The 13,790-nt window shown below is 40.4% G+C and overlaps 1 protein-coding gene across 1 annotated transcript in view; it reads right to left on the bottom strand.

The window, feature by feature from the left end:
- The window catches only part of TOP2A (topoisomerase (DNA) II alpha), a 32,850-nt gene that overhangs the window by 8,417 nt on the left and 10,643 nt on the right, over positions 1-13,790 (bottom strand). Inside the window, exons 6-25 of the mRNA XM_019506842.1 lie at positions 12,820-12,917; positions 12,358-12,570; positions 11,982-12,155; positions 11,618-11,719; positions 10,904-11,041; positions 10,597-10,735; positions 10,135-10,292; positions 9,639-9,764; positions 9,004-9,114; positions 8,798-8,903; positions 8,077-8,186; positions 7,353-7,445; positions 6,821-6,935; positions 6,116-6,237; positions 5,181-5,329; positions 4,486-4,717; positions 3,333-3,467; positions 3,001-3,201; positions 2,225-2,420; positions 964-1,055 (exon numbers count right to left, since the gene is read on the bottom strand). Coding sequence (XP_019362387.1) covers positions 964-1,055; positions 2,225-2,420; positions 3,001-3,201; positions 3,333-3,467; positions 4,486-4,717; positions 5,181-5,329; positions 6,116-6,237; positions 6,821-6,935; positions 7,353-7,445; positions 8,077-8,186; positions 8,798-8,903; positions 9,004-9,114; positions 9,639-9,764; positions 10,135-10,292; positions 10,597-10,735; positions 10,904-11,041; positions 11,618-11,719; positions 11,982-12,155; positions 12,358-12,570; positions 12,820-12,917 — 2,810 coding nt within the window. The remainder of the gene's footprint in view (positions 1-963; positions 1,056-2,224; positions 2,421-3,000; positions 3,202-3,332; positions 3,468-4,485; positions 4,718-5,180; positions 5,330-6,115; positions 6,238-6,820; positions 6,936-7,352; positions 7,446-8,076; positions 8,187-8,797; positions 8,904-9,003; positions 9,115-9,638; positions 9,765-10,134; positions 10,293-10,596; positions 10,736-10,903; positions 11,042-11,617; positions 11,720-11,981; positions 12,156-12,357; positions 12,571-12,819; positions 12,918-13,790) is intronic.

Here is a 13,790-nt window from a genome sequence, read left to right as displayed (position 1 = left end):
ATGGGGCATATGTGCATGTGGGTGGCAAAGTGGGTACAGGGGTGTTTTTGGAGAGGTGTGTTTGTGGGGATGTGTGGATGGGTATGGGGTTTGGCAGCAGCATGTGAAGCCCCCTGGCAGCGCAGTCCTGGTAAGCCCCAGGACTGCACATGGCCAGGCCACTGGCTCCCTTGTGCAGGGCTCACATACCCGAGCCCTGCACAATGAAGCTGCCAGTGCAGATCATGGGGCTTGGCTAGGGTGGCAGGGAGAGGGACAGAGCCAGCCCAGCTCCATAGCATGAAGCTCCCCACTGTTCCCCATGACTTGCATGTAGCAGTGAGTGGGGCTCCCCTCAGAGGTATGCGGCTTGGGCAGAAAACCCTGGAAGTGCATGCAAACACCACATGATGGAGCCAGGCACACCCAGCCTGGATCACTGCTGGCCTGGGCTCTGTGCTTCTGCCACCCTGCTCTGGGTCCCCACTGGCATCAGCACGGGCCCCACATTCCCACTCAGCTGCCACTTTGCTCTCACCCACTGCCACCACTACTGACACCCCCGCCCCCCCCGCCATGGCCACTCCCAAGCCCCCTGCTACTTTTGCCACCAACACTTCTGCCCTTCTCTTGCCACTTCTTTACCTTCCTGCCTGCCCACCACCACTTCCCCTGCTCACTGATACTTCCCCACCTGGGGGGCCAAGATCAGGGGTGTGCCGTGGGCAAGGAAGGGAGTGCAGTGTGTGCTGCCCTTGCAGGAGTGAGCAGGATGTGGGCCCATGTGGGCACAGCAGGGGCAGCACAGGGCTGGGCCAGTTATAGTGAATTGGTAGGCACCTGCCTACAAGCCCAGTGAAATGGCTTGGGAGGCTGTATTCGGCTTGCAGGCTGTATTTTGCCTGCCCCTGCCTTAAACCTATGTTGCTCTGTGCTGCTTTAGAACCCAGGCAGACCAATTATGGCAAGGGGAAATGGAATTACCTTCTGCTGAGATTCCTTCCATGCCTTCACAGGATCAGATTCATAGCCTCTCTTGATAAGAACCTGAATCAGTTCTTTCTTAGGTTTGTTTTCTGTAAAAAAAAACCCAGAAGCATGATGTTTATGAAGCTTACATTAAGTTTATATTTCACTGGCACAAGAAAAAGGAAACAGATTTGCCATTTACCAGCCCATTGATGCTTGAAGTTTGAAAAGATCCCACTTGTTCCACTGACATTGACAAGTGGCAACAGTCAGTCAAGCTCATAGATTACAGCAGCTCAGCACCACAGAGAACTCTGACAATCTTCACATCTCACAAGTGTTACCACAATGGGCCTTTGAAAAAAGATATGGAGGAGCTAACGCCTATACTAAATGAGAGATCTGGCTAATGATTTGTGACTTATCAGACCATTCTGTTCCTCTGAGGCCTGGTAAGAACAGATCCATGAACAGCAAGAAAATACTCCAGACAGTGGATTTTGAGAGAGGGAATAGAGAGAATTACTTCACTTCTTGTATAAAGTCAGCAAAATACAGAAGCTAATGACAGATGTGGGAGTGGGGAATCACTTGACTGGAAGAGGCATCACATCAGTTTGACCTGGCTTGCCCAACTTCTGTATAGATAACGTGCTTCAGCAGGGCTTCTTGGCACTTTTATCTAATAGCTGATTTAATCAACTATTATATAAAAGTGCCAAGAAGCCCTGCTAAAGTACAAGGGTGCGTCAAGCTGAAAGTAAAGCACTATTTTTGAGGGATTTTGTTTATGTCCATAAGGTGCCAGAGTGAATATTAAGTCCCCTTTGACAACAATGAAATGCAGAAAAAACCTTGGGCTCTTGAGGATTACCCTTGTTTTTAGAAGAAAAAGACAAATTGTTGCTTCAACCTCCAAACTCCACTCAACTCTACTCCCTTAAACTTGGTAAGGAGAAAGTAGGCCTTTTGCTAAACAATCGTTTAAAAATATTTTAACTTTCAAAATAACGGCAATTAACATAACAGTCAAATAGCATTCTATTTTCAGTAATGTATATATACAGGACTATTTTTTTTTAAATCAAGGAGCATTTATGAAGTGATTTTTTATGATATTTTATCAGAAATAGATATTATCTATGGCACAAGTCAGTAAAAACAACTTGAATGAACAAGACCGCTTAACTAGCTAAGAGCACCCAGCTAGCCTATAATCTTCATAAAGAAAATGTTTGATTACAAACACTGAGGCAGCACCAAGAACAATACATACCAATCACTATTTTGCCCTCGATTTTCTCCAAGATGAAACGAGCTTGGTTGTTGAGTTTCAAAGACTCAGCACCCAACATTCCTAGAAGCCATTCTTTTCTCAATCCATAATACCGGTATCGGAGTTCAAAAAACTCTCGTAGAATATCCAGAGGAGTTTCATATTTCTTGAGAAAGCCCACGTGGTCAAAGAGAACCTGGTGAGGCAAAACAGTACCTTATAGTTGTAAGAAGAGAACAGCTTGTTTACTCAAAACTCTGAGGTTTGGTGGCACCTTTTATCCTACGTAACAAAGATAAATTATTTCAAAACCAATCCATTTTTCAAGCACAGCAGGAGAGGCACTCTAGGCTTTCAAGGATCTCAGAATTATGCCAATGGCCCATACTGGGCTTTGACTTTTGGGACAAAACTATTGCTTCATGACATATCATATGCTAACAATGCTGGTATCACACTATCACAATGCCTATCCTCAGGGGACTTGGGAATGACAGGAGCACCTCTAGTACCTCAAAGCAAAAAACCACACTGCTTTGTCTTGCTCCCAGAATTTCAGCATACAATCAAACTTTCCATAAGTATTCACCAATAAGTTATCAACTTCAAACCAGCAGCAGCAAAGAAAGGTAGAAACTGAAAGTGAAAAGGTAGTACATTTTTTAAATGCACAGCAGCTTTGGTTCTGAGTATCTTTGGTGTCTACATTGAAAGTATTTAAAATTAAACTTTTTATTTAACTATTGAAAGAGTTCTTGCAACAATGTGGCACATACCATGGAGTTGCATGTTAAACTTGTTTGGAGTTTGAAGACCTTATGCAGTCCAGCTGCTTCTGCTTCAGCCAGTTTCTGTTCACTCATCTTCACTATAAACTTGACCGTTTTGTCTGTATGATATTCTCTGAAATCTGTGATTAATGGAGGAGTCTTCTCGGTACCATTCAACATGGGTTCCAGCACCTGCTCTTTGTAGGTCTGATGAAAGAATTAAGTCAAGTCAGGTCCTCAATTCTCCCAGGACCACCAAAGCACTCAGCACTAACCATCAGACTTTGTTGTTTATAAGACAAGATCAATTTTCCTGTGGGAAATTCTGCATTTCCTACCTGTGTCCATGTTCTTACTGGTAGCTCAGAGATCTCAATGGTTGTAGAATCCAGGATAGACACTTCACCATTTATCATATATTGATTTGGTCCTAGTTCATCTATTGTGCCCTTGAAGTTCTTGTAACTAGGAAGCTAAATAGGGAAGAATATTAGAATACTGTGTGCAGTTTTGGGCTCCACATTTTAAAAAGAACATGGAGAAGTTAAAGGGGGTCCAGAGGTGAGAGTGACAATGATGAACTATGAAACTATGAAAAAGGACTTGGAAAGCAAGTCATATGAGGAGAGGTTGTAGGAGCTAAGCACGTTCAGCTTGTGGAAAAAGTGCCTTAGACTGAATGTGATAGCAGTCTTCAAATACTTGAAGGACTGCCATAAAGAGAACACCTTTTCTCTCTTGCTGCAGAGAACAGGACTCAAAGCAATGGCTTGAAGTTGTAGCAAAGTAGGTTTAGATTGGCTATCAGGGAAAACTTCTTAACTGTTAGAACAGTTAGGCAGTGGAACAGACTGGCTAGGAAAGCTGTGGACTCTCCATCGCTGTAGGTGTTCAAGAAATTGGACAGCCACTGGTCGGGATGAGATAGGCGTAGCTATGCTTATGTTCTACTGTGGGTATTTCCCATGCTTCTGGCCTTTGCTGGTTGCCCCCTTCATGCTTTTCTGCTACACATGTGTAGGTGTGGTTAAGTCTGCTGAGTGTTGGCTGCAGCCAAAGCTGAGAATTTTGACTAGATGTGTCAATGCTTCTTGCTGGGACTTAAAGCCAGAAGTTCCTGGCTAGGGGGTCTTGCCCCTCCAACTCAGGGTCAGAGTGATCACCATTTGGGGTCAGGAAGTTATAATTAAGATTGGTACACTGTTGGACTTCCCTTCCATTCCCGTGTGTCCTCACAACAGATTTACCTGCCGGACGCTGCTCTCTGTGCTGTGACTGCGCGCCTGCATGAGGCATTGATCTGTGACATTATCAGCCACATCAGCCAAAAAAAGCCAATTGCCAATAATGTCAATTTTCCTTATATTGGTGCTGATATGATGTGGGACTGATATATCAGTGCACCTCTAATGCTTATACTGGAAAAACGCATTACAGGCGCCAACATATGCTGAAGACCTAAAGAATAATCTTAGTTTAGTGCCTAGTTACCATTGGCAAAGGCTCTTCTCCATCCATCATACGGCGAATATTATTCACAACCTCTCGGATATCGAAGTTTGGAATTCTACAGGACCAGCCAGTACCAATTCCTTCTGCACCATTTATAAGCACCGTGGGAATGATTGGGATGTACCACTCTGGCTCCACACGCAGGTTGTCATCATATAGGAACTTCAGGACATTGTCATCCATTGGTGGAAACATCAACCGTGCCAATGGACTAAAAAGGAAAAGAAGATTTGTGCAGATGTCTACTAAAAGCAAAACAGGCTTCATAAGACCACACATTGGGGGGGGAGAAAAAAGAGCAACAGGAGTGAGTGAGTGAGCGAATTTAGTTCTATTCCTTAAACATTCCCCTCTCTCCACAATTTTTCTGCTTTTCCTTGCTGCCATTTCTGTTTCGTCACATTCCTTTTTGCTTCATGGGAAAGCAACAGCAGAGTATAACTTATTTGAATCATGATGCATGAAGAACAATTCCAGTCTCTTTCAAGTGGTTACATACAAAAGGAGGGAAGCTGGAAATGTTAGAGTTAGCAAGAACTTAACCTTCCTTTAAGGTGTTCTTACATAACCTCCTAATAAGGCTTTCTTACTCTAGGTTCTAACTATCAAATTAAAGTGCAAACAAAATCCAAGTCCCATAAGTGACTAGCCTAACAAAAGCCCTTAGCACTGACCTGAGCATTGTGAAGATGTATCGAGGGCTGGCAGAATCTTTCCCACCATGCAGCCTGGTACCAAACTGACCAAGGGGCTGCAGCAGGTTGAGGTTATTACTGCCCACAAAATTCTGAGCCAAATTAATAATGGTCATCATCAGTGACACCTGCAACAGAGAACGATTTGAACTGTAAGAGAATAGAATTCCTCTTTAAAAGGGCAAAACTGTATAATGAATTTATGTAGTTAGTAGAGGTACACCGATATATCTGTCCATATTGGATTGGCACTGATAAAAGGAAAAATTACATTATTGGAAATCAGCTTTTTTTGGCCAGTGTAGCCGATAATGTCACTGATAAATGCCCTGTGCATGTGTGCAGCCAGGAATGAAAATGGGCAGCTTGGAAAGCAGTGTCTGGCCAGTAAGTCTGTGGAGGAAGGGAGAAGAGGCGTGGGGATGGGTTGGGGGAGGGGCAGATCCAGGCCCACAGTGAGGGAGGGAGTGGAGAAGGGGTAGGCACTTCCCAGATGGGGCAGAGTGCAAGGTGGAGCCACAGGGGCTTGCCTGGAGGGTATGGGGGAGACTCCCTGCCATGGTGTGCACCCCAGGGGAAGCTCTCCCCTGCTCCCCACACCACTCCTTCCCTCAACCGTGGGGGCCCCTGACTCACTCTCCCACACCATGGGGGCCTTAATCTGCCCCATCCACACCCCCACACCCCTTTCCCCACCTCAGACTCATGGGACGGATGCCGCTCTTCAAGCTGCTGGGCTGTGTATTGGCTATTGGATCAGTATTGGACAAATGACAGGTTAATAGCCACTGTTAAAAAACAAAACAAAACAAATCAAACCAACCAAAAAAAGCCCACCTTTATTGATGCACCCAATATAGGTTTAATTTAGCTTAGAATGTTTCCTTAGTATTGTGCACTGTATTGAAGCTTACCTCTCCATGGTGGTAAGAGGACATCTCAGCTACAGAACCAGCCAGCTGAGCAACCTTCACTTCCCGTTTGTCATTTCGTTTGAAACAAGTGAACAGAACTTTCCTTTGACCTGGCTTCAAACCTTTATTGAAAAAAGTAATGTTATTTGCTTTAGCAATCACTACACACAACACTTTGCACTTAGCACCTATCACCCTAGGATCTCAGACTTATTTGTACATATAAAGCCTTAGCACCCTTGGGAGATGCTATTATTCATCATTACCTAGCCGGAAAAAGACAGGCTAAGGGTATGAACAAATGCATCTTTCACCCCACTTTAAGAGAGGAGGGGGAGCTGCCACTTGGCTCACATGAGCTGTTACAATCTAGTTACATTTGTATGAATCTATAAGCAATACAAGTGAGCTAAATTGCTGTACTTTGACTCTGATGCTATACTTGCATTGCTACAGAATTATACAGATTTTAAACCATAACTTATAAACATCATTTGACAGTTATACAATTGTGACTTCTGCTTATATACTAAGTGATTTGACCAAAGAGATAGAGAAGAAACAGAATAGACTTTGGTATTCCCAGCTCTCTATCCAGAACTAAAACTAAGATTACCTTGATTCCTTGTAATTAAGGAAAACATTTAAATATTAATTTCTCAGTAGAATTTCCTACAAAAAAGCCCATCCCTTGGAGTAACTTACCATCAACCAGGGATGGGATGGACCGCTCATTGTCAGAATTTGAGAACAGGACCAACTCTTTGTTGACAAAGTCATTGTATGTCAGGTTACTAACAGCCTTCCCATACAAGTACTCCTAAAAGATAAAAACAGATTTGGTTTTAAGGATTTCTTACTTCTTTGGTGACAGCAACTTGACCTTGCTGAAATGAAATGCCTAATTCAGTTCAGATCCAATACTGCTATTTTCAAGATATTCCCTTGATTCATTATAATAATATAATTTAATTTACCACTTCTTTAAAACTACTCCAAGGGCAGACGTTAAAAAACAGGTCTAACTTAATCTCTGCACAACTGACATTGAGGCCATACTAACCCTGAGAGGAATGAGTATGAACTCCATAGAATCCTGCAGCTTTAGAATTGTTCAATATCCTGTGACCAACTCCCTGACCCCAAGATCCATATTGCTTTAGAATACTAGAATAAAACTGAGCACTGCTCTATGGAAAGAGAGACTGCAATCCTTAATACATTTAAAGCTAATTACCTCTGGCAACCCATGTAGCTTTCGCTGCCTTCTATCTTCCATGAAATTAGTCAGCCATTCCTTTCGTTCATCAATCTTCTTCTTGCTAAAGGCCTGAAAGTTACAAAATCAAAAGGGATTCCATTTGAAGACCACCAATATTGGGCCCTCTGAAGAGCATTACTTCCACTACGGTCAATGAAAGCAGTATGCAAGATAGTTTATGGTGATTTGGTTATCTCCCCAGTTCATTTTAGCTATCAATAATAGCTTCATGCTTTTGGGGACAATGTTTATGGAATTGGTTAGCAAGACAAATGTATACTTGACAGTCAATGCTTGATTAAGATGACAGAAATTCTGGTGGCAACTATTGTTTCAGTACAATAGCGGAAGCCCATTTTTAACACAAAGGTATATTAAAAAAACTGGCTCCAGGGACCCGGCAGGCAGGAAAATGCAACAAAATTTACAGAACTCTTTTAAAGGAATATTTTGTATTACATTGGGATTCGTTTGAATTGAACTACATGTAGAACTCATTGCTATATGGGTGCTTTCAGCTCCAAGATGTGTGAATAATGTGATTTTACTGATTATGCCAGAACTGTAACCTTAAAAACAAAGATACTTTGAGTCAGGTCTAAAGGTTTCTGAGATCATGTTAAGAGAAAACACAAAGCATGCCAAGTAATAGAATAGTAAAAGTAAGAGGTCCATAGTTCAATTAAGTCTTCTTAGTTACCAGGGTGATCGCAGCATCATCTTCAGGGCCAGAGTATCTGAAGCGGATTCGATGTCTTGCCATATCTGCAAAGTATTCTTTAGCTTCTTTCGATGTGCTGGTACCCAGACCTGCAATACCAATATCAGTGAGTGCCAAAAACCACCTTGAACAGATTCAGCTACAGTGCATAGTGCAGATTTTTGATGATATATGTTGTGAGGGTGACTTCATAAACTCTCTGGAAATCAAACTATCATGAAACCCAAAAGCTAAACATCAGATTCAGCAAAAAAAGAAGAGCTCTGTCTTGAGCCTTCAAATCCAGGGCTAAGTGACATCCATAGATTCCCAAAGGTATTAACTGAAGCCTAAAAAGAGTTTCTTATTATCCAGTTGTGCTCTGCAGTATTCAAGGATTCTGGCACTGCAGTGAGAACAAAGAAGGAAACTGATTTCACTTCCAAGGATCTTCTGATTCTGCACTGTTGACAGCAATAGACAAACACCTAGAACACTTGGAGAATGGATGCCTGTAGCATTATCATTCCATTTTGAGAGGTGTTTCTGAATGTAAGGCCTCTGTTTAATTCAGATCTTTAACATGCCTTCACTTGGTATATCCTCAAATGATGTATTGTGCTGTCTTAGGCTTTATATATTGCACATCATGTACATTTATCTGATAATGAAAAAGCTCTTACTTGGCTCTGAGCACTACCACACAGGGCTTATGACAAACCTTTGTAGTATTTGATTTTCCAGCTGTTGTGATTCTGAGTATTATTTTTCCACTCTTCAAATTCAGGAATGCTGTAGAATGGAATCTCCTGCTTGTTTTTGGAGACCTATAGTGAAGGAAAATTAGAATTGTGAAACCCCAGGGAATCCAAGACTTGGACGTTCAGGGTATTATTCATTTCACTTGCACTCTATTCAGGATTTTACCTTTATGATGGGAGTAATAAACTCCTCCAGAAAATTGTGCCGTAGAAGAGAAGGCCAGTTGTGATGGATGAAATTGATCAATAAGCCTTTGATATGAGAACCATCTTGATCCTGAAACATTGTTTTCAGAAGGTAGATTTTAGTCAGACACATGCTGGGAAGTAACTACAAGTCGGGCCTGTCTCATGCAATGGCCAACACCTCACGAAGAGGAGATACTTAGCATTTCCTAACATACAACCTACGGCAATGAAGCTGCATAACTGTTATGCAGCTTCTACATTTTTCAAATTTTACATGATGAAACTATACCTGAGAAGCAGAAAAAAAGTTGGAAGAGAATTATAGACCTTAATCAAGTGGTCAAAACAGACCCAAGAACTTCCAAACTGTCTCCTTTGTTTAGCACAACCAATCAGAACTGTTGGCATGAGATGGTAGAGATACTGCTTTATTTATTTTATGATACAGAAGTATGGTGGCCTAATACAGAAACTTTTGTGTTAAGAGATTTAGGATTATAAGAACAAGTGTATGTGAGAAGTTGGGTATAACAGCACCAATTAAAAAGCAAAGTATATATTATTTCTTTTAGTTGTGTTCCTTATTTTGAATTTTGATTAAGTGAATCCTACCTGATCTGTCATGATCATGATCTTGCCATAGCGAAGGCTCTTCAGTGAATCCTGATCATCATAGTCCTTCTTATACTGTAAGCCAACAATCTTGATGATATTATTGATTTCAGCATTTTCCATGATCTGAAAAAAAAGGATTGCGCAGGACAGGGTGTCAGGTGCGTTTTGGGTTTTTTCAAGTGTAGGATGTACTATTGCTCAAAGTGACGTCTAATGCTTAAATTATGCTAACCTGTTCCAAACAAATGTTACATTCCATATCACAGCTACTACACTTCAGGCAAAGCACTGTACAGGACTGTCAATGTTACATCTTAATTAGCAAGAAAGTCTCAGGGTGAGAGTAGGCTCACATGTTTACTTAGGATGTAATTTCCAAAGTTACAGCAGTAGGTTAATAAGAACAACATAACCACCTCAGCTTAAAAACGTTTTTCTGCACTTGGTCACCCACATCTTCCAGTAAATATATTTCAGTGACATTCCCACTAACCTGCTTATGAGATGCTTCTCGAACATTGAGCATTTTTCCACGAAGGGGAAATATTCCATACTTGTCTCTCCCAACCACTCCCAGCCCGGAAACAGCCAGTGTTTTGGCCGAATCTCCCTCTGTCAGGATTAGTGTACAATCTGCAGAATGCTTGCTGCCTAAAAAAAGCAATTCACTTCTCATCAATATCTTGATTAAAATGAACCCAAGTTTGCATACTCATGAAATGAACTGAAAAATAAGTATCTGAACAAGCACAAAGGTTTAGTTGAACAGATCTTGGAACCATCTTCAAGAAAATATTTAATAGGAGCAATATTCAACAAAGTTTCTGTTCCTAGCTTAATTTCCCTTACACAACATGATTGAAAGGAAACAGTTTTTCTCCTTCACTTGCCACAAACACTTAGCTGCTGTGTTTGAATAAAATCCCTGTGATTAGAAAGGGTATAAAACATTTACCAGCATCATTGGCATCATCTAGTTTAGGAATTCCCTTAATCTTGTTGTGTTTCACAGATGAACATTTCTTATTCAGTTGGATCTGGGCTTTAAATTTTACCCAGTTTAGGATACTTTCCACAATACCACAGCTGACTGCCTAGAATACAAGAGATACAGTTGTGGAAAGAGTTAACTATGCCATGATATCAAATGATTTAAAATTGAAATTAATCTATATGCAGTATGCCTATGGCATTAAATTTATCAAGAGGCAATTTCATTGATCTCAGCTACAGGTGTGTATTCACTGCACCTCAATACTTACCCCTTTGATAAATTTGTCACTCAGTTTGCAAGTTGAGCCAAAGTTTTTTGCCTGCAGAGTCATGTTTTCTTTAGTCTGAGAGTCAAAGGTTGGGTTTTCAATCAAGGAATTCACAAAAATCCACATATGGTTCTTCACCTATAATTATATTTAATAAATATTATAAACTGTGCACATTCATTTCACTCTATAGCGTTGCTTCTGGATACTTTAGTTAAGACTGTCAATCTATATTTTTGTAAGCTCTACTCAATGTTTTTAATTCTGTTCAGTTCTAGACAACGTGAAATAGCTGGTGAACATACGTGATCAATTTTTGTTATTTGTTAGGATGTCAAAGAGGCGGTGGCTTTTTTTCTAATATTAACCTAGCAAGTAAATTTTTTAGGGTAATCCATTCTAACTGTGCATGCTTAGATTTAAAGACATTACATAAACAGTGCACCCACACTGACCTCAATATGCCGTGTTTAAGTATGAAGGATGACAACTGAAGCTATTTTTCCTCAACAGTAGAATGAAAGTGTAATAACTTCCTAAAATTGGAAACTTTGAGACTTTTATATTTTATACTTTCCCTTAGCATTTCAGAACTTAGCAAAAAGTTATGTTTACAATTAATCAGGTATTGCAAGCACCTTGTTGCAAACTGGGGTTTCAGTTTACAGTAGCACTACAGTTGGTTTCCTAGCCAAAAAACTCATGAGATTTTACCTGAAAAGGCTTAACTCCAACTCCAGCTTTGTTCTTCTTCTTTACAGTTTCAATGAGTTTATTGGCAATCTGGTCAACTACATAATCAACATGCCTACCACCCTGGGGGGAAAAAAAGGGGATCAAACATCATGAGAAGTTCACAGACACAGCTCACACAGAATGGAATCACTATGTGCAGGTCAACTAAACACAGACATTAAGCACATTATCCAATTAGAGAATTTTCACTCGTATAAATAGTGAAGTTTCATTGTGACTGACAAAATTAGGAGCAAAGAATATACCCATTAAGTGGTCTAAACTATAACAGAAAGGTAGGGTAGATGGACCTTATAGACTAATTAAATAGCAGTAAAGTTACCTTTGTGGTAGCAATGCTGTTGACAAAACTAACTTGCTGGAAGCCTTTTTCACTTAAAGTTAAGCACACTTCCCAACGATTATTCACTTCTTCATGGACAACTCTAAGTGCATTACCAGTTTCATCAGCTTTGTCCTTCAGATACAGGTCCACATAGCTGCGGAATCCTTTTACCTATAAATAAGGTCATTTGTTTACAATAGCCCTTATAGATACCCAGTAAAGCCCGTAGATTCCTGCACTCAAGTTTCCCTTACAAACCAATGCCTATCCTACAAGAGATCTTTTAAATTCTTGTGTTACTTGGAAGAAAAACTTATAGCTTAAGTGATAGGGGAAATATTAATTGCTACAAATATTTTTATAGGTCACTCACAGGCAGCCTTTTTCCATTTAGAAAGACTTTGATATCTTTTGTGGACCCAGCAATATCATATGCTCTCCGAGACATCAGTGCTACAATGTCTTTGTCCAGGCTTGTCATTTTGAACTTTGACAGATCAGGTTGGAATGTGATACAGGTATAATCTTCTCCATCAAAGTATTTCAGTTTCATCTCGCCTGTCTTTCCCATATTGTCTGTCCAGGTCTGGGAAACAAAAAAGTTACGAGTCACAACTGTCAAATACAAGTAGCTATTGAAATATTTAAGCATAAAGATAAGTTATTATTAGGCTACTTATCAAGGGGGAAAAGTTTGTTTCCAAATGCTAACTGAATTACAAGTATTAATTATAGTAGCTGACACCTTGCACTCAAAGGCCAATCTTTGAAAATCTAGTCCTCAGGCATAACCTGACTGAAATACACAACCAAAACCATGCGAGAGGATTCATACCTGCTTAAACAGTTTCTTATATTCACGACATGCAGTTTCCACTGTAAATTTGGTACTGAATATGTTGCATAATTTAGCCCCATAACCATTTCGACCACCTGAAATGATAAAGTCAGGTTTACAACATGAGCTATTTCAAAAAAACCTACCCAGTTATAAAAATTCAGTCATTGCAATGTGACCAAAACAATCAAGATGCTATTCTGTGCTTCTGGTACATAGCTTTAAAGCTGCAGTTCAATGGAATATTTCTCTCAAAGGAATTTTATCCTGTCCTGTATCACTACACGTTCCTCATTAGGAAGTAGGGCACTAAGATTCCCCTCCTCTGAGGCTCTCGTTTCAGTTCTGCCTGCTTAAGAGAACTCTAATAAATCTGGAGACCTTCCTCTTTCTATATATACTATAGCAAAGAAGTAGAAGCATTACAACACATTATATGTGTAGATGACTTTTTAAAAGGAGTTTCCACTCTCCCTCCTCTAAATTTTTGGGGTCCTCCTTTCTACCCTGGCCTCTACTATTTACCAGAACTATTCATAAGTTTATCAGGAGCTTTACTACTTTCTGAACAGCAGCAGAAACGCTGACCAGGATACTACATTTTTGAGCTGCTGTTCAAGTGCAGAGGTGGTTTGGCAGCAGAAAAAGCATACTTATTAAGTCTGCAGATGACACTAAGCTGGATGTGGATGCAGGCACTTTAGAGAAGTTAGAATTCAAGATGACCTTCAGAAATTGGAAAAATGGCCTGAAATAAATTGGATGAAATTCAGTAAGAACAAACACAAAGTACTGTACTTAGGAAGGAACAATGAAACGAGGAGGTACAATGACTGGTTGGCTTGCAGTTCTTCAGAAAAGGATGTAGTGTTTGAAATGGATCACATGCTGAATACAAACCAATGCAATATTGTTGCAAAAAGAAAAAGATAGCTAATACTGCACTGATGTGTTAACAGGAATATTGT

Source organism: Gavialis gangeticus, unplaced genomic scaffold, assembly GCF_001723915.1.
Source record: "Gavialis gangeticus isolate Ggan-Ray unplaced genomic scaffold, GavGan_comp1, whole genome shotgun sequence".
Lineage (NCBI taxonomy): Eukaryota > Metazoa > Chordata > Crocodylia > Gavialidae > Gavialis > Gavialis gangeticus.
The sequence above is the reverse complement of the archived record's forward strand: the minus strand, read 5'-3'. Positions and strand labels throughout refer to the sequence as shown.